Source organism: Sceloporus undulatus, chromosome 4, assembly GCF_019175285.1.
Source record: "Sceloporus undulatus isolate JIND9_A2432 ecotype Alabama chromosome 4, SceUnd_v1.1, whole genome shotgun sequence".
In the NCBI taxonomy this organism is placed as follows: Eukaryota; Metazoa; Chordata; class Lepidosauria; order Squamata; family Phrynosomatidae; genus Sceloporus; species Sceloporus undulatus.
Window position 1 is genome coordinate 68899626 of NC_056525.1, and position 20671 is coordinate 68920296.

Consider the following 20671-nt stretch of genomic DNA (forward strand, 5'->3'; position numbering starts at 1 on the left):
GTTTTCAGTATCCCCTGATGGAGAAGTTCTTGAACTTATATCCACCAATTTCTGGACCAACCTTTGCATGGAGTCTGCAATTGGTATTGTCCCAACTGTCTTGGAAGCCTTTCGAACTGATCGCTTCCTGAAATAATAATGCCTGCATTTATGCAGAATCGAACAGCCTGTCTGAAAAGGACTTTTCACTTGTTGCATGTTAGATGGGCTTTAACTTTTATGTTAATAAGACTTTGGGCTTCCATAAGAGCCAGAGACTTTCCATTTGCTACTCTTCTTTGAAACCAGGACTGTCAGTTTCAGCACAATGTTTTTTGAAATGGATGATTTCTGCAATCCACTTAGCTTACAAATTGTCCAGTTTACAAATTGTCCAGCCCAAATTCATGAACAATCTGTTAGAGTAGTGGCTGTATCTTACATTCTCTTGAGAAGCATACCACTGAATTGTGCCTGCAGAACTACTGTGTAGTCACAGCCTCTAACCTTTATTTCTCATTACAAGCTGGACACTCATTCTAGATCTGATGCTGCATTTGGAAGGGCATTGTTGTATTCATGTTTGAAATAAAGTTGGTTGAACCTGCATTTCTATTGGTGGCATGACTCCCACCTCCTGAGTTAGTAGTTTTCTAGTCTCCCATTTGTGTGTTTCATAGAGATCATGAAGAACAAGGACAGATTGCATACCTGTAACTTGGAGTTACTCACACAACATTCACCCAACCTCCCCATATTGTGTCCTGCTCCTGAGCAACTTTGGTGTTGTTGTGGTGTCCATGGAACTGAGGGGAGTTGATAGGAAGTGCAAAATAAGGTGCCAAGAGGCTGGATGGAGTTACTGCCAAAAAGTTTGTATAACAGCTCTAGGAGATGCACTGCACCAGGCACAGATAACCCATTTGTGTGAGTTCACAGATCTCCACTTGAAGAACTGCAGTTACAGGTATGCAACCTATTCCTTTACTTGTTCATGTTAGGAATGGGGAATGTAACCTTACCTTATATACAAGGTGGCCAAAAGTTGTGTGAAACCTGTAAACAAAGGCTTGTGTTACAGAGTAATACAGGACCACTTCTCTTCCTCTGCCTTCTGAGAAGTGGCTAGAGCATCAGTATACCTTCCAGGATGTACTGAGTTGCTTCAGAAAAAAGAACTGACATGACTTAGTATTTCTTTGGAGATACTCTAGCACTATAATGCTTTCTAGGAAGTTCCAGGTCATGAGTCAGAGGAAGACTACTGTATATATAATTCCTCATTGGAATTCAGACCCCAGCGGGCATTGCATGTTTCCTAACTCTCCTCTTCCCAAAGTTATTTTGGAATAGGTAACAATTGTTATGTATAACAAATTACTTCTATGCTCTGTCCTCTGTACATGACATTGGCAGGGGCATATCCTTATTTGTCTATCTCTGCTTTCAAGTGTTTTGTGCTATTTTGGAAGCAGGAGAAAGGGGTGGTGACAGCTCCTCCTCCTCCCCCCCTAATAATAATTATCATTATTTAAGACTGTACCACACCAGCATACCCACTATTTTGCCTTCACCCAGACAGCTGTCTTAGTAGTATTACAGATCCTAGCTAATACTTACAGCTGGATTGAACGGAGAACAATCAAGCCAAGAAGCTGGAAAATAGAAAAGCCTACAGCCATAATTAAATTGACATATGCCCAGACATATTCTTCTGTGTCTTGGCTGGTGGGTCATTATGATGCATGGTCCACTCCAGCTGTCCTAGCTCAGCCACCACATATTTTAATCATTTCTGTTCTGCTCCTGCCTACCTGTGCTTTTAATCCTGATTGGAGCAGTTAACCATAATGCTGTGGTGATGTATTTTGTGAGCTTTTGATTTTAACATATGTAGGAAGTTATCTCTAGGAAAAGACTGGGGGCTTTGTCTTGTCCATCAGCCTCCAATGTCTGCCAACTGAAATCTAATGCTCCCACCTTGTTTTTCCTTCCTGGTGCTTTGATCATTTTGATGCTGAGAAAAAATGAGCTCAAACTAATCAGGCAGAAGACATACTTTAAAGAAGAGCTTTTGGAGGAAAAACCCAACAACCTGGTTCTGTGAAGTGTTTGTGCAACTTGCAAATGTAACCTACTTCTCATAACACTTAAATTATTCATCAAACTTCTGAGCATGTTCATAGGAATAGAGCAGCAGATTACCAGTGCAAGTTTGTCTCATTAAGAGCTGTCTGGATCTGCTAGTTTGTTTTAGATCTAGAGGGACTTTTCATAGGATGGAGATGGCAGCAGGAGAGGTGGCATGGTTGGTGTGTGATTATTTACTCTCATTGCAAAGAATTAGAGCACATTCCTTTTAGTTTTCACTACTGTCCTTGAAAAACCAAAGTAGGTGGCTGGCATATGCTTTGAAGTAATGCTAACCCTGTGTATATTTTTGACTAAATATAATGACTTGAAGAAAAAAAGGAAGGGTGCTTCTGATAAAACAGGGAATGTGATTTGGGGGATAAGGGTGCTGGTCTAGTCTGGGGAAAACAGACAGTTATATAAAGTTGAAAGAGTACCAGGGAAGCAAGCAGAACAGAGTAACAGTGAGGACCTCACAGTGTCACATTTCCACAACCCATTTGAATGCTGTCCCCACTCTTCACTATCTTGTGAACTCTGTTTGGTTGAGCTGTTTGCAAGCTTGTTTGTAAACTTTTTTGGGGGAGGGAGATGTGTGAGTTCTGGTAGAGCACATGGTTTGAAGGGGAGGGACTACTGCTGAGTCTGGGGTGGAGCTAGCATCCACCTGCTCTACATAGTTGCTTTCACAATTTCTGAGGCTCATGAAGAGAGAGCGTAAGAGATTTGCATGGGCTTTTAGTGGAGGGGAGGTTGAGAGGGAGCAGATCTACAGTGCTGAACAACAGCATGCACAAGACAAAAAAAAGATGGATAGTGAGCTGGTGCAGTGGGCTGCAACATTTATGTGATGTTTGCTTTCCTGTGTGAGGATGTAAAATGCTATCCCTATAACGTGCATACGGGCTTGCATGGTAGAAGAGGAGGCGAAGCAGCTGACCGCCTAGCTGCTACACTTTGATTTATCAAAGAACATGAGGAATTTTCAGATACAACAGATTAAACTGTACTGGAAGAGTAACAGAGGAAGGATGCCTCCAGAGACGATGAAGACTATCAAATGAAGAAGGCATATGCTTGAGGGAATCCTGAATTATGGAGTTACACTACTGATTCTGGGCCTTCCCCCTTGGACAGTGATTCTGGGTCATAGGGAGACCAGACAGAAGCCGCAGAGAGCATGGCCATAGTAGGTTTTGTGGATAGAAAATTTTTAACTATTTCCCAGAGAAAGAAGAGAAACATAATTGTTGTGGGTGACTCTATACTGAGGAGGACAGAGGCAGCAGTGTGCAAACCTGACAGCATGTCTTAAGCTGTATTGTCTTCTTGAAGAAAGGAGCCAAGACAGAAAAAAAAAAAAATACTGCCAGACACAGCCTTCAAACTATTGCAAGTGAATGTGAAGCTTTGAGTTGGAAACTGGAGGGGATTGTTTGTTTTCTCATCAGTCCTTCTTGTTGAAAGTCATGGCCCAGGAAGAGAGAAAAGAGTGCAGAAAGTGAGCAATTGGGTATACAGATGGAGTCACCAGAAAGGTTCGGGTTTTTGGAACGTGGTCTGTGTTTTCGTGACGGAGGACTTCTGGTGAGAGGTGGATTGCACTTAATGGGAGTTGACTGTGTTTGCTAGGAATTATACAAATCTGATTAAGAACTTTTATCACATGGGGGGAAAGTGAGGGGAAAGCGCACATTTAAACTAACATTATCCAGGGAAAATTGCACAATCGCAGTGAAGATTTTTGCACACACACATCCTGGCAATAACCAGGTAATAATCAGAACAAATCATTCACAGGATTTCCCCATGAATGATTTGTTGCTGGTTATTATCTGGTTATTGCTGGGATAAGTCCTCTTTAATGATGGCATTGTGTGAAAATCTTTAAAATGAATCCAGGGGCAGTGTGAGGAAACAGTATTTCTGAGGGCAAGGGAACAGGGATGTAGAGGTTTCTTGAGCAAGAGCACAGGAAGCAGGTTGAGAGCATTTGGGTAAGAATTACAGGAGAGAGAAACAACAATGACGTCACTGTCTGCTATAGTCTGCTGCACCCAAATACTCAGATTGCCTTCATGTTTGTTCTACACTCAGCTGATGCAGAAGCAGTTCCAAACCATCTCCCAACCCTTTCCCTGCCTTGATTCTGTAACATCAAGAGCTCGCTCCCTCATGTCAGTTTTTGGCCTTGTGCTGTTGACCTGGCAACTATACCAGTTCCCCATGTGTAAAATGAGAATAATAGTGTTGTAGGAGCATACTCAATAAGCATTTTAAAAGAGCTTTATAAATGAGTAGCAGTTGTAACAATTTATCACAATGGCTTGAATCTTCTTGGTTTTGTCATGCATTAACTCATGGCAATGGAACAGAGCTTGGAACAAATTATTTTTGGACTACAAATTTCAACATTGCCCAACCAACATAGCCACTTCCCATGTTGGCTGGGAGTTCTGCAAATTATAGTAAAAAATTACTTGTCTAAGAACTGAGATGCATTAATGTCAATAGACCTATTTTTTTTAAAATCACTTTCCTATTTATTTTTTTTAAAAAAGACACACTGGAAAGTACCCATCTTGCTAGTTTGCTCTCAGTTGTAGGTCAGTGCTATTGTTATTAACTGTGATCTCTTTGTAAGAGGAGAAGTTTTTCTCCACTTCCCTTTCGTTCCATGAAAAAGTGAATGGGCGTGCATTGGAAAATGTTTCTACGTTTGTTTTTAATTTTTAAAACTTTCTTTATTTTGATTTACCTTAATTGTTTTTATTTTCCTTTCATCTTTGTTTCCCCACTTCTTTTAATGAAGGGCCCTGCCTCCTTTGTAATTTTGGCATCATCCATCCAAATGACATTTGTAGCAAGTCCACTGTTCTTCCAAGAAATCACTTCTCATATGTCAGGCACATTGGACAACCCCCCTTCAATTTTAGAAGCAGTTAAACAAAAATAAGGTAAAAATTAAAAACAAGTGTTTGCACATTTCATTTTTCACCATTTTTGTTTTCATCTTCAGATTAAACGTACACCAAATATAGAATGAAAGTGGGGGCTGAATTATAGATAGTCTGTAGATCAGAATGAAATCCAGGAAGTTGTGGATGTCTAGTCTTTGTTTTTTGTACTGTAAGTTCTTGTTCTGTGTTTTTTATTCCTTACTGTTTTTTGTTCTCATCTGTTATCTGTTACGTGTTTTTTCTTTCATTCTCAATAATATATATGTGGCTGCATTGTTTCAGTTTTCTATTGTCATAAAAGACATACCCCAGAAATGAATGAGCTGTGTTCTCAGTGGTATCATATGTCACTCATTGTAAGTCCCCAGTATATAGGAAATTAATTACATGCCAAATGCATACTGAGTTGCAGACCATTGTGGTACAACTGATGTGACTATTTCTGTATACAGTGCTAGTATGGTTTAGCTAGGAACATCTATCTTCTACCTTAACTGCTCTTGGTTTCCAGATCAAATAAAATCTGGCATGGATTAATAAGAAAATCAGATTGCTTCTGGGCACTTCTACATTCTGGTTTAGATGATGAAATGAATCTTTCATAAATATTACCGGTACATCTTTTATTTCATTGGAAGGTTAACCTCTGGCATTTCTGCTTTTAGCTTTTTCATGCTTGCTGTTAATGTAACTCCCTTGTAACATCTTAAGAGTGCCTGCTTTCTTGAACTATGGAGTAGTACTCCTAACTGCTGTGCTTTTTCTCTGTTCTATTCCAGGTCAACGTGGGCTCCTAAGGGAGATTACATTGCCTCCAACACAGATGAGTGCACTGCCACTCTGATGTATGCGATTAATCTCAAACAATCTGGCACCGTCTCCTTTGAGTACATCTACACAGACAGCAGCATCGTCTTTGAATTCTTTGTATGTTTTCCACAACTTGTCTTGCTTTATATTATTGCATGCTGTGCGAGATGCACTGTCTCACAAAAATGGTCACCTCTACATGTAGGAGTTCGTCTCAGTCTATGTATATTAAAAAGTATACATTTCACTCTCAGGCTGAAATAATGATTTCTGGTATTTAGAATAGAAACCCTGAAAGGAAATAAAAGACACACATAGTTCCCCTGCCTCCGCCCCGCAGTGCTATTCTTTTTTGTACAGTTGTTGGCCAATGAATTATATTTTGGCAGGGCAACCAAGAAACCTTTCCAAACAACTGTTATACCTCCTCCAGAGGTTTGGGAAATTTGGTTGATAGAACTCATATTAGCATTATGCACTTTAAAGTGTCCTTAACAATTCTAAAGTGTAGTGAGATACATTTTGTAGTTATTTTGTTAACAGAGGTGTTTGTGTTCTTTTAAATTGTTTTAAGAAAGTGGTGGGCTATAATTCAAATAGCATGCTCTAGTTTAGCTCTGGAGAACTAGGCCATTTGTCCTAGAATGCTCAAGCCTTAAAATGACAAAAGCATTCTTTCTGTGCTCTTAAATCTGAATCATACAAAGAGTTTTGTCCTCCATCTGCAGAAGCAGAACACACCAGTTAATTTCTTAAAACCACTTGTTTTCCTTATCCTGAATTCTTTTGTTGCAGATTCAGAATGATCAGTGCCAGCCCACAGTAGAGGAATCACGATGGATGACAACCACAGAGAAAGGCTGGGAGACGCACAGCGTAAGCAGAGGGATTATTCATAGGCCATATGGCTATGATACTTACAGACCTATGGTTGGCAATGCTTTGGGGAAAACCTGTGTCTCTTTTTAGGCAGGCAGCCTCAAAGTCTCAAACAGTACAACATTTCAATATAAGCCTGAATTTTTAGCTCTGTGTTTAATAATCGCAGGTGAAGCTTAGTCGTGGCAACAATGCCTTATATTGGAGAACAACAACCTTCTCTGTGTGGTCCAAAACTCCCAAGCCTGTGTTGGTGAGGAACATTGCAATTACAGGTTTGTTTGCTTTTTTGTTTGGTACAGGCAGTGTAGCCATTTGCCATGGTGCATGCTGCTCAAGTGGTTAAGATGCTGACTCTGTTGAGTGCAAGATCGGCATGTTGGCAGTTTGAGGCCTGGCTGGGGTGAGCTCCCATCACTGGTCCCAGCTTCTGCCAACCTAGCAGATAAATAGGTACCACTCCAATGGGAAGGTAAACAGCATTCCGTGCAATCATACTGGCCATGTGATCACAGAGTAGTCTCTGGACTTTATCACACAGGGAAAATTGGAAGGTTAACCAAAGGTTAATATGGGGCCATTTAAGGTATTTCACGTAATTTCACAAAAGATTTTCAAACTATGTTGCACGCAAACGGTACGTAATCCAAACGCAATCATGAGACATCCCAATAATAGCTGAATTCAGAAAAATATCGAATTTATGTATCCTTTTCCACTGCAAATTTGTAGTCAATTCTCATTTGCGTTAGTATGAGAAGCTCTCCAGTTTGGCCATGGGATTACTGTCGGCCATGGTATCCTGTCCTCCCTGCACATGTGCAAACACACATTGCAAATCAAGAAGCCGATGCGTACGTCGGTGAATTCATTCGCACGTCTTTCTCATTTGGATAAATGCTATGTACGTCTCTGTGTGTGATAAGCTACTATGTAATTTCTTGCATTTTCGGATTCCCCCCCCCCCTTTTCTTTCGGGATGGAGATACATTCCTCCATGTGAAAAAGTCATCTGACTCTTCAGCTTAGTACAGAGATGAGCACCCCTCCTTACGGTCGGCTATGACTTGACAACCTTGTCAACAGGGAATACCTTTACCTTTTATGTTGTTCCTATAGTGTTGGTGGTAGCCAAAGGATTATATTACTCACCACCATCCAGCCTATTGCTCCACCTCCCACTTTTTGCTTGTGTTCCCTAGGAGTGGCCTATACTTCTGAATGCTTTCCTTGTAAGGCTGGCACCTACACAGCCAAATCAGGTTCTTCATTCTGCCGACCGTGCCCGGCAAACTCCTTCTCCGGCAAGGGAGCAACTGCCTGCCAGCAATGTGAACCAGCAATGTACTCAGGTAATATTTTGAGTGCTGCTGCTGATTATTGGAAAACTATGAAAGGAAGCTGATTATACATGTTGAATAAGTAAAGTGTCTCACATTCCCAGCTGACAGGTTCAGTTGACTATACTATTGTCTAGACCTGCTTGTCTTCAATTTAAACCCCATTTCATCTTCTGTCTGTTAAAGAAAGTCGTGTTTTTAATGCTGTTGTCAGAGTTTCCTTCATCAACGAAGAATATGAGCATGTTTAGAAACCATACATGCTTATTATAGAAACTTAGAGAAAGCTTTCATTTTTCTTTTTCCTTGGTAACTTGGGAAGTTTAGAGAAGTGGGTAAGAGAAGTGGGAAACTAAGGTACAAAGGCATTAGTAATGGCAGAGGAACATATCCAGGCTTGGTTCTTCCAAGCTGGAGCTTTCCCCTAATCTCATGGTAAGCTCCATTCCATTCTCAGTCAAGAAGGTTCTGTAATTGTACGTGCATACATTGGGATTTTCTTGGACTCCTAAACTACACCTGTTCCTTTTGTACTTGTTCATTTTCTAACTATAAAGGCTGGTCTATGAGTGTAATAAAGTTATGAGTCAAAGTGCTTGATTTTTTCCAGTTGTACACTATTAGAACAAACATTGCTGTCATTATAGGAAGAAAACAAACTCAGGTTCTGTTGTAAGTACTACAAGCATGCACATGTTTTGGTTGTCCTCTAGGACAGCCTTTCCCAATTCATTCTCCCCAGATGTTATTGCATTACAGCATCCTATGTTGTTGACTATAGTCTCCATGACTATTGGCCATGTAGGATGAGGAAGATGGAAGTTGTAATCCAGGACTGTCTGGGGACCCTGGATTGGAAACAGTTCATTGCTCCATCCATTAAAAAAAAATAAATCTGATGGCCACATCAAATGTTGCATCTTAAGACAGACAGACAGACTATCTATCTATCTATCTATCTATCTATCTATCTATCTATGGTATTTATACCCTGCCCTTCAGCCCTAAAGGCTATCAGAGCAGCTTACAATTATTATATTTAATTAGATGGTTCCCTGCCCACAGGCTTACTCACTGATGTGGTTTACCTGTGTCTGAGCAGCCCTACTTTATGGGAAGCGCCCATGATTTGAATGCTCCTTGGTACAAATGAATGAATGAATACTTCCCCCATAGGAAACTGGGCATTGGCATTAGCTTTCTCCCTAAATTAAATCTGCAAATATAGATTTATCCTCTCAGTGAAATGTAGGTCTCAGTGCACCAGTTCACTATATTGGACCCCAGTAATGGAACTGTGGTCCAACATTATGTGGGGACCCTAGTTTAAGAATAACTGTCTTAATGTCAATTGTATTTTTATATATACATCCATATTTGTAACATAATTTAACGTATTGGATTTTTAAAATTGTTTTTATTATTGAGCAATGATAACTTTGCTTGGTTCCCCTTGCCACATTGGAACTTGTTGCCAAGAACAACTGTGGACTGTTTGTGGCATTCCAAATGTTAGATTGCACTTCCTATCATCCTTTACCTATTATTATTATTATTTACCATTGGCTGTGTTGGCTAGGGCTAATGAGAGTTACAGCCCAACAATTGCCCACATCTGTCTTAGAGAAAAGACTTTAAGGTTACTGCCCAATTCCATTCCTCTTTGCTGCATGTGCTGTATTGGATGAGGCTCACATTTATCATTGTTTGTTCTCCCATTGTGAGGTAATGGCAGCATTTTGTTCTGCAGTATTTTTGTTTATTGCTAGCTAAATTTGTTGTTCAGAAAGACCTCATACCAAGTACCCACAAACAGCTCTCTTTGAAAACTCTAGTGCCACTCTAGCCTAAACTGGAGTAATGATAATGGGTAAAATGTGCTGTTTGAATCATAGAATCATAGAGTTGGAAGAGAGCACAAGGGCCATCCAGTCCAACACCCTGCCATGCAGGAACTCTCAATCAAAGCATCCCCGACAGATGGCCATCCAGCCTCTGTTCAAAGACCTCTAAGGAAGGAGATTCCACTACACTCCGAGGGAGTTTGTTCCACTGTCGAACAGCCCTTACTGTCAGGAAGTTCCTCCTAATGTTGAGCTGGAATCTCTTTTCCTGTAGCTTGCATCCATTGTTCCAGATCCTGTTCTCTGGAGCAGCAGAAAACAAGCTTGCTCCCTTCTCAATATGGCATCCCTTCAAATATTTAAACAGGACTATCATGTCACCTTTTAACCTTCTTTTCTCCAGGCTAAACATCCCCAGCTCTCTAAGTCATTCCTCATAGGACATGGTTTCCAGACCCTTCACCATTTTAGTTGCCCTTATTTGGACACACTCCATTTTCTCAATGTCCTTTTTGAATTGTGGTGCCCAGAACTGGACACAGTATTTCAGGTGGGGCCTGACCAAAGCAGAATATAGTGGCACTGTTACTTCTCTTGATCTAGACACTATACTTTTATTGATGCAGCCTAAAATTGCATTGGCCTTTTTAGCTGCCGCATCACACTGTTGACTCATGTTCAACTTGTGGTCTACTTGGACTCCTAGATCCCTTACACATATAGTTTCGTTCAGCCAGGTGTCCCCCACCATCTGTGCATTTATTTTTTCGCCCTAAGTGCAGTACCTTACATTTCACCGTGTTGAATTTCATTTTGTTGGCTTTGACCTAGCTTTCTAGTCTATTCAGGTCATTTTGAATTTAGATCCTGTCTTCTAGAGTATTAGCTATTTCTCCTAATTTGGTGTCCTTTGCAAATTTGATGAGTATGCCCCCAATTCTATCATCCAAGTCATTGATAAAGATGTTGAATAGCACTGGGCCCAGAACAGAACCCTGTGGGACCCCACTGGTCACTTCTCTCCAGGATGAAAAGGAGCCATTGTTGAGCACCCTTTGGGTTCGGCCAGTCAACCAATTACAAATCTGTGTAACAGTTACCTTGTCTAGCCCACATTTTACAAGCTTGTTTGCAAGAATGTCATGGGAAACCTTGTCAAAGGCTTTACTGAAATCCACAGCATTCCCTTCATCTATCAAACTGGTAATTTTATCAAAGAAAGTGATCAGATTTGTCTGGCATAACTTGTTTCTCTGAAACCCATGTTGACTTTTTGTGATTATGGAATTACCATCTAGATGTTCACAGGCTCTCTGTTTAATGATCTGCTCTGGAATCTTTCCTGGTATTGATGTCAAACTAACTGGACGATAATTGTTGAACCAATTTACTAGACTACTGGAACGTATCAGGGAGAAGAACAGTGAGCTACTGGTTACTGAGAGCTTCCTCATCAACTTGGGGATCAGGGAACTCAGTTTAATGGAAAGGTGCTAAGGACTAGTAACTGCCTGCTCCTATTATAGATGCTAATTATGTCAGAACCAGTTGCCTTAAGCAAAAAATGAAGCAAGTTATTTCTAGAACTCTCCAGTAGATTTTAGAAGAGCAAATATTGACACTGAAAACTATGAATGTATGTACAAGCATGTAAATGTCCATACATACACACTACACCACACACCCTGAAACCTGTCAGTCAAATGCACAGGATAATGAAGTCCAGAAATAGTGAACAGGGGCATTATGTCCTTAAAACAGGTTGCTGCTTAGTTGTTCCTGTGTTTTGTTTTTCATACTCATATGATTGTAACCATTGTTTCTTTCTACAATAAAGAACCAGGTTCTTCATCATGCAAGCCTCGCCCAGCCTGTACAGATAAGGATTATTTTTATACTCACACAGCGTGTGATACAAATGGAGAGGTATGCAGCTTTGGTAATTAATTGTTATTACAACAGTGACGTGTTAACAGTGAGGTACTCTTAGGTTCTTGAAGTGCAACACCCCCGTTCCTGCTTAGAAGCATTCTACATTTAATGACCTAATGACTGAGGCATATAGCACCACCATGTGGAGATCTATTCTCAGAAATAAAATGTATACCTTCCCAGAGGGGTTCTCAGAAGAGGCATTTGCAGAAGACTTGCTATGCCTAGTATTATTTGTATTTAAAGTCAGGAGGAGGGCAGAACATGAAGTCACCTTCCTACAACTCTCCTGTATTTTTCCTGTCCTATTTCCCTCTTTTCCTACCAGAGAGGGAAAGAACAGAATAATATTTGTAAAATTACAGGCAGGAGAATATTCAGATGAGGCACTATGAAAACATTTGTCTCTAGAAAAGGTGGAACACATTCTTTTTTGTAAGGGCAAACCAATCATCTTTTTACTCCTCTTTCGTGATTGCAACCAAAAATGCATTGCAAGCAGTGCCTTTTCATTTCCTGTAAGGACAAGGATGTTGCCTTTTACTTCAGTTAATTTTTGCTGATGATTGGCTTGCCCTTTAAAAGGCATATGAATGCATTTGGTTATGAAATCAGAGCTGCTTGAACTTCTTGGCAGGCAGTGACATTAGGACTCCATTGATTAATTGTTTTCTGAAGTTGTCAACTCCCAGAGTGAGTTGTCCATAGTCCCAATACTTGATGTACCTGATAGGTACATCAGGTATTGAAATACAGGATTTAGCTATGGTCTTTTAGCAAACATATTTTAAAATATCTGTAACCTGATCATAACTTGAAAGAAACAATCATTAATAATGATATTGGGGACTGCTAGTGCTTAGAACTCTCTAGAGGGAGTGAGCTGTCTCCAAGTATTGGTGATAGCAAGGATGCAAGTACTTCCTCTCTGACTTGTAGAAACAGAAAGATATTGTGGGGAAATTTCCCTTTCAGTCAAGCAGCCCAACCTCTTGCTGTTTTCAAGGTTGCCTGAGATTGTGGCATTGGGAGAAAAGAGAACACAGTTCTGAACTCCTTCACCCTGCTGTTTTTCAAATCTTTTGGACTGAGTGCAGCAGGAAGCCACAATTTCATCCAACAAGAAAGAAGCAGCTGTTTTTGAACTGTCCCCCTCTACCAACAGGGCTCGTTTTGAAACAAATGAGAGGTCTGAAGACTAGACTAAAAAGGCAAATCTGCTCATCCCTGCTTCATAAAGGGGTTGGAAAAAGTGTTAACAGGCTCAAGCATTTGACTAGGAGTCCACAATTAATTAGGAGACAAGGAAGGGGATAGAGGGAAAGCTAAGTATCTTATTCCTGACTCAGTTTTCACTCTATCCCCTTCCCTTGTACCCCGTGTGGACAAAGCAGAACTATACAGAGACACAAATAGTTATATCCTCTCTGTTAATCCACTTGTAGTAGAATAGCGATTTTTTCAGTCACTAGATATTTCCCATCCGGAATCACCCTAATGAGGGAACCTTTTGATTGTTGTCCCATCAGCTGATCTTTCCCCAGGATAACATGGTTGAAGCTAACCCTTGTATCTCCTCCTTTTGGAATATTCTTACAATGCTTTGTGCACATGTGGACAAGAGCAGCACAAAATTGAAAATATAAGCGCCTCAACCTTAAGAAGGAATGCAGGAAGTTTTTTTCACTGATTCTCCTATCTCAGTATTCTCTATCTGCAGCTCAGTATTCTCTGTCTGCAGCCCTCTAGGGTTTAAGACAGATGAACTTGGGACAGAACCTCAAAACATTTTAATAATAATAATAATAATAATAATTTTTATTTGTATACCGCTTTTCCTCCAGATCAAAGCGGTTCACAGTATACCGATTATGTGACACATGTAACAGTACAAAGCAATATAGTACCTTGGTAATTACATTAACAATTACATACAATTCAATAAAAAACTAAAAACCATATACAAAGCAGTTAAAACTATCAGTTATGGTTGGACATCATAATCTAAAGAGAGTGGGGGGGGGGATGCTACCTGAAAGGTAGGTTTTCAATGCCTTTTTGAAGGCTTCTAATGTGGGGCAGAGTCGGATCTTTTCTGGAAGTGCATTCCAGTGGGTAGGGGCTGTCGCCGTATAGGCTCTCCAATGAGTTGCTGATAGTTTTACCCTGGGGTATTCAAGTAAGTATTTCCCAGTTGTTCTGAGGGTGCGGGGCGGATTATGTAGGGAGAGGCGCTCCCTCAAGTAACTCGGGCCCAAGCCATATAGGGCTTTATAGGTTTTGCATGCAAGCAAATAAAAGGTGTCCTACCACTGAACATCCCTCCTTTTTCCTTGCCATGGCAAGAGATAGTTCCGCAAAATGCTCAGCTCCAGCACTGTCCTCTTCAGGTGATCACTGTGGTGGGAGTGAATAAATGGACAGTTCTGTAGATCCTGGGTAAGGCTGCCAGCTTCAACAGAAGCATGTGGCACAGTGGGATAAATGGATCAGATGGAGCTGTTGTGCTAAGTCATTGATTTCAAACTTTTTCTATGCCCCACACCCCTAGCAAATATTTGATTAATGTTTGTACCACAAGTAATATCACATTTGAAGAGGAAGAAGTCTAATTTCTAAACTACAAATTGAACCACATAAAATAGAATAATAGAGTTGGAAGAGACTGCAAGGGCCATCCAGTCCAACCCCCTGCCATGCAGGAAATCTTAATCAAAGCATCCCCGACAGATGGCCATCCAGCCTCTGTTTAAAGACCTCTAAGGAAATAGATTCCACTACACTCCGAGGGAGTTTTTTCCACTGTTGAACAGCCCTTACTGTCAGGAAGTTCCTCCTAATGTTGAGGTGGAATCTCTTTTTCTGTAGCTTGCATCCATTGTTCCGGGTCCTAGTCTCTGGAGCAGCAGAAAACAAGTTAGCTCCCTCCTCAATATGACATCTCTTCAAGTATTTAAATGGCTATCATATCACCTCTTAACCTTCTCTTCTCCATGCTAAAGATCCCCAGCTCCCTAAGGCGTTCCTCATAGGGCATGGTTTCCAGACCCTTCACAATTTTAGTCGCCCTCCTTTGGACATGCTCCAGTTTCTCAACATCCTTTTTAAATTATGGTGCCCAGAACTGGACACAGTATCCCATGTTGACTTTTTGTGATTATGACATTTCTTTCTAGAATTTCACAGACTCTCTGTTTAATGATCTGCTCTAGAATCTTTCCTGGTATTGATGTCAGACTAACTGGACGATAATTGTTGGGATCCTCTTTTCCCCCCTTTTTTGAAAATGGAGACGTTTGCCCTCCTCTGCTGGGACTTCTCCTGTTCTCCAGGAGTTCTCAAAGATTATTGCCATTGTCTCCAATATTACATTTTCCAGTTCTTTTCATGCCGTTGTATGTAGTACATCTGGTCCTGGAGATTTATATTCATTTAGATTAATATTCCTATACTGTCTCTTTACTTATTCTGTGCTGAAATTTCCCTATTCTGTCCACTGCTCCATTTTCCTGAGGTTGAGCACCCTTTGCCTTTTCTGAGAACACTGAGGCAAAGAAGGTGTTGATTAATACTGCCTTTTCTCTGTCCTCTGTTAGCATTTTGCCATCTTCTCCACACAATGGCCCTACCGTTTCCTCCTTCTTACTTTTGCTGTGGACATTCCCAAAAAAGTCCTTTTTATTGTTCTTAACCTCGCTAGCAAGCCTGAGTTTATTCTGCACTTTAGCTTTTCTGACTTTACCCCTACACGTGCTCGCTATTTGTTTGAATTCCTCTTTGGTGATTTCCCCATTTTTCCATTTCTTATACATGTTCTGTTTAAAACTTAGCTCAGTTGAAAGTTCCTTAGTCATCCATCCTGGTTTCTTGAGACATCTCACATTTTTCTTTCTCACTGGAACTGTTTGAAATTGTGCCTTCAGTATCTCCCTTTTGAGAAAGTCCCATCCGTCTTGAACTCCCTTCTCTTTTAGTATTCCTGACAATGGGATTACTCCCAGTATTTCTCTAAGTTTACTAAAATCAGCTTTCCTAAAGTCTAGAATGCATGTCTGACTATGGCTGGCTTCTCCTTTCTATTGTATAACAAACTCCAGGAGAACATGGTCACTTCCATCTAAGGATCCCACCACTTGCACTCCATTAGCTAGGTCATCTCTGTTGGTTAGGATCATATACAAAATAGCTGATCCCCTTGTTGCCTCTTCCACCTTTTGGACAATGAAATTGTCTCCAAGGCAAGTGAGGAATTTGCTAGACCTTGGATTTGGCTGAGTTTGACTTCCAGCAAATATCAGGATAGTTGAAGTCACCCATCATTAGTACATCTCTCCTTTCTGAGTGTATGGTCATCTCTTCTAGAAAGACATCATCCAATTCCTCGGTCTGACTTGGGGGTCTGTAGTAGACTCCCACAGTAACATCCCTGTTGTTTCCCTCCCCTTTAATTTTTATCCAGATGCTCTCCACCTGGCTTCCAGGATTGATGTCCTGGTTCTTTTCACTGGTGTAAATGTCCCTGACATATAGGGCTATTCCTCCTCCTTTCCTGTTTGGCCTGTTTCTCTTGAAAAGGTTATACCCCTCTGTTTCTACATTCCAATCATGAGACTCATCCCACCAGGTTTCAGTGATGCCTATTATATCATATTTGCTTTGTTGTACTAGGAGTTCAAGTTCATCTTGCTTATTTCCCATGCTCTGTGCATTAGTGTAGAGATATCTTAAACCATGGTTCCCCCCTACTTGCTGCCTGAGCAAGTTTTTTTGCCTCCCACTTTTGGGTCCTTGCACTCTTTGTCTTGTTCCCTCTATGACAGTTTGACTATTTTCTCCAGCCCTTTTGCCTTCCAGAATACTGTCTCCCTCCCCCACATAACTCAGTTTAAAGCCCTCTTGATCAAATTTTTGAGACTATTGGCAAAAACATTTTTGGCAACTGGCGTGAGATGCAACCCATCTCTTGCCAGAAGTCCCTCCTCATGGAACCTCAGACCATGATCCAAAAATCCAAATCATTCTTGGTGGCACTATCTGCGGAGCCAGTTATTCACCTTTGCTATTTTCCTCTCCTTTCCTGGACCATGCCCTTTGACTGGGAGAAGAGATGTGATGACAACCTGTGCATTCATCTCTTTCATCTTCCTGCCTAAAGCCTCATAATCCCTTATGATATTCTGAAGGCTGTGCCTTGCACAGTCATTGGTTCCCACATGAACCAAAAGAAAGGGGTAATGGTCAGTAGACTTGACAAGTCTTCTCAGCCTCTCTGTCACATCATGGATCTTTGCGCTAGGGAGACAGCACACCTCCCGAGACATCTTGTCAGGCTCACAAATGACTGTTTCAGTACCTCTCATCATGGAAGCCCCCACAACCACCACACGCCTTCTCCAAGGCTTAGCAGCAGCTGCTCCCTTTGGTGGAACTCTCAGGGGGCCCTGCTCTGTCCCTGAAGTCTGTCCCTGCTGCCCTTACTCATCATCCTTGATAACAGAGAGAGATTCAAATTGATTCTATAGCTGCAAGCTCACAGAACATTCCCTGGTTTCCCTATTTCTGTGTGTGACATTCCTCCAACTATCTACTTATGTTGTATGTGAAGTGACCTCCTCCTCCCCAGCAACTTCCTCTGTGTGTTTCCCATTCAGGACCGTCTGGTCCGTTCTGGTCAGGAAAACCTCTTGCTTCCTATGATGCTGAAGTGTAGCTACCTGGGCCTCCAGCTGCTGTACTTTCTCTTCTAAGAGGGCTACCAACTTGCACTTGATGTAAGTGAAGGTCCCCACATCTGTGGTCAAGAAGACAAACATCCCACAAGTGTTGCAGGTGACTGCAGCAGATCCTTCAGTGTTCATACTGAAAAGTCTTAAGGAGACACTGAACAAGACTTTGGGCTTCCCCTGCTACACACCAGTGTAAAGAACCCCTGTGGGCCTGGCCTTTGTCCCAAACTCTGTTAGCGAGCTCAATCAACTGGGACTCTAGTTATATACAGAGCTCCTGGCTACTAGCTCCTTCCAGAGGGAAGTCTCTGACTCACTTCCTCTGAGCAAGTCCCCACAAGCCCCTTAAGGGTGTAGTGAAAAGTAAAGTGTAAAATTGAAGGAGATGTCCTCCAGCACTGTGCCCAGGTGACCTTCTCCTCTGTACTCCAAACCCTCCTTGACTATAAAAATAAATGTGAATGTGAAAAGAAAAGAAAAATTTGCGCGCCATTGGGTGCGCGTCTCTACCAACAGTTGTGTAGATGAGGCCTCTAGCTCCTCCTCCCAGTGAAAAGAAATGGCTCCCACTTTAAAATTTTAAGCTCTTTCCCAAGCAAAGTGGACACAGAAAAAGAATGGAATGCTGTGGGAAAGCAAATCAAACTTTAAAAAATAAGCTTTTAACTCAGTGCATAAAATGCAAAATTTAAATTGAGCAATTAGATTCTAATTTATTTTTTTTTAAAATGAGTAACGAATCACCATTCAAGGACAGAAACCACTGTTTGTTGCACCATCTGAAATTCCATCTAGCACCCCTGGGGGTGTGAACATCCCAGGTGCCGAACTCTTGTGTAAGCAGAGGCAGAGCCTGCACATTAAAAATAACATTGGCACGGTACAGAGCGCCTAAAAATGGCACCCTGCCAGTGCCTGTTTTCTCTCCACAGGGAAGCTGCAGCCGCCAAACCATGCGGCTTCCCTGTGGAGTAAAAAAACCTGGAAAAAGCAGGTTCTTTTTATGTGTAACAAGTGCGCCACTGACACACTCGTTACACAGGCACCACGCGGCGGTGTGCGGATGCCGCGTGGCGCTTGCATAACAATGGCAGCGCCCATCTGTACAGGGTGCCGCCATTTTGACACCCTCATCACGTGCTAGGCTTGAGGGGCATCTGGAGGTGCCGCCCCGAGGCAAGCCTAGCATGTGATGAGGGCGTCTTGAAGGGCCGTCTGTACTGGCTCTTTCTTACTTTTATGAACAGAGGGTGGTGGAATTTCAATAACATTACTTTTCTTGCTGTAATGAGGAGCAGCCAGCCTTCATTGTTCATTATGCCTACCTTTATTTAGAATGTGGGTGAAAGTTCTGTTCAGTTTAACTGCTGGCAAAGTGGCCGGCAGAGCCCAGAGTGCTGCAAGTTCCTGTCTACCACTGCAGCTTCCATTCTGATGCTGAATTTATGTTCTTTAGGAAACCACATGATAGCAACTATCTGAAGTGTGACTGGGAGCCACCCCAACTCCCCATAGGCAGTAGAAGCTGTTCACATTGCTGAGTACAGTGACCTGAATTTCAATATCAGAACTTGAAAGCAGCAGCACATAGGGTCTCGTGCTACTCAAAGAGACACGAGAAACCTTTGTCCAGCACTTAAAAACAAAAACAAAAAACCCACCCCACACTTGTTGTTATGATAAAAGGCAAGTTACTGATTTTAGAAGCAAGCTGAGTTTAGCAGTGAGTAACATAGTGAATTACTTTATAAAAGTAATAGTTCAAGCTCTTTAAGATAGGGCTACTATGCATGATTCTAGGACAGGAATGGAAATGATGTGACCTTCTAGATGTTGACTTCAACTGCAGAGCCAATGGTGAAGAACTGGGAGTTGTAACTCAACCCAGTTTAACAGCTGAGCAAAGAAAGCAGTAAAGGAAGTACTTTTAGTCTCTTCTCCAAACTACAGAAATCAGAAAGACCCCAGTAAAACATGTTCTGTAATTACAAGGTGCACTTGACACCATTTATCACTCCCTCCTTCTCTCCCTGAGTGTATTCAAAGAAACACAACCTAAAAAGACACGATTTTTTCATGACAGACTGTCTTGCCAATCATTTATTATTTTATTTTATTTATATCCTGTCTTTCTCCCAGGATGGGATCCAGTGTGGCCAGCACAAAGCCTAAATTGACAATAAGGCTTTAGATTTAATTTTAGTTCTGCTTGCCTGATTCATCTTGAAAAGCATAAGAACTGGTCTGAATAGGCTCAGTACTGTTTGAGATTCAGCCAAATCTTATACTTGGTATAAAGGAGTCAAGCTTTTTGCATTAATGTGTTGTTGAAATGTTTGGTATTAATAACAATATATCAATTTATCTTCACAGACTCAGCTAATGTACAAATGGGCTGAGCCAAAGATCTGCAGTGAGCATCTTCCAAATGCTGTTAGGTTGCCACTATCAGCCATAAAAACTGTGTGTCCACCTTGCAACCCTGGATTTTTCAAGACCAACACCAGTTCCTGTGAGCCCTGCCCATATGGAACATATTCAAATGGGTCTGGTAATGCTATTGCATTGTTCCCTTTTAAGTTAGGCACCAGTTGTTATGTGAATGATGTTCTTAAAAATGCTGAAACTGGCAGGGAGCTGTGCAATTATCAGTGCAAGCACCTTCTCTACAAGGCTGTGGCTTGGGATTTGAAGCCTCCATATTAATTATGTATGCCTTCTGGATTCAAAAGTGATAAAAAGAATTCCAGTACTATTTGTGCCAGCGGTTCCTACTCTCACTTTTCTTTTCTTCCCTATTAATTCTAATGATCTGTACTTTTCTCAGTGGCAGACAAGTAATGGAACTGAACAGAGGCCCATGGAAATGGCTGTTTGATTTGTTGAGACTAAGGGAGGCAGCTGAGACCCTTCAGATGTGCCTCTGTGTTTTTGTGGTCTACAGTTTCCATCGGCCTTTAGGCAGTATAGTCATTGATTAAAGATTATGACAGCTCCAGGCACCTGGAGAGCTACAGTTGCACATCTATGATTTACACTGGTTCCTTCCCCCTGTTTACCTTACTAAT

At 41.4% G+C, this 20671-nt stretch overlaps 1 protein-coding gene across 1 annotated transcript in view; it reads left to right on the forward strand.

Annotated features, from left to right (window-relative positions):
- ELAPOR1 (endosome-lysosome associated apoptosis and autophagy regulator 1) overlaps nt 1–20671 on the forward strand; it is a 102155-nt gene that overhangs the window by 53038 nt on the left and 28446 nt on the right. The window contains 6 exon segments of the mRNA XM_042462781.1: nt 5852–5999; nt 6678–6758; nt 6931–7036; nt 7964–8113; nt 11783–11871; nt 19977–20154. Of these exon segments, the coding sequence (XP_042318715.1) occupies nt 5852–5999; nt 6678–6758; nt 6931–7036; nt 7964–8113; nt 11783–11871; nt 19977–20154 (752 nt within the window).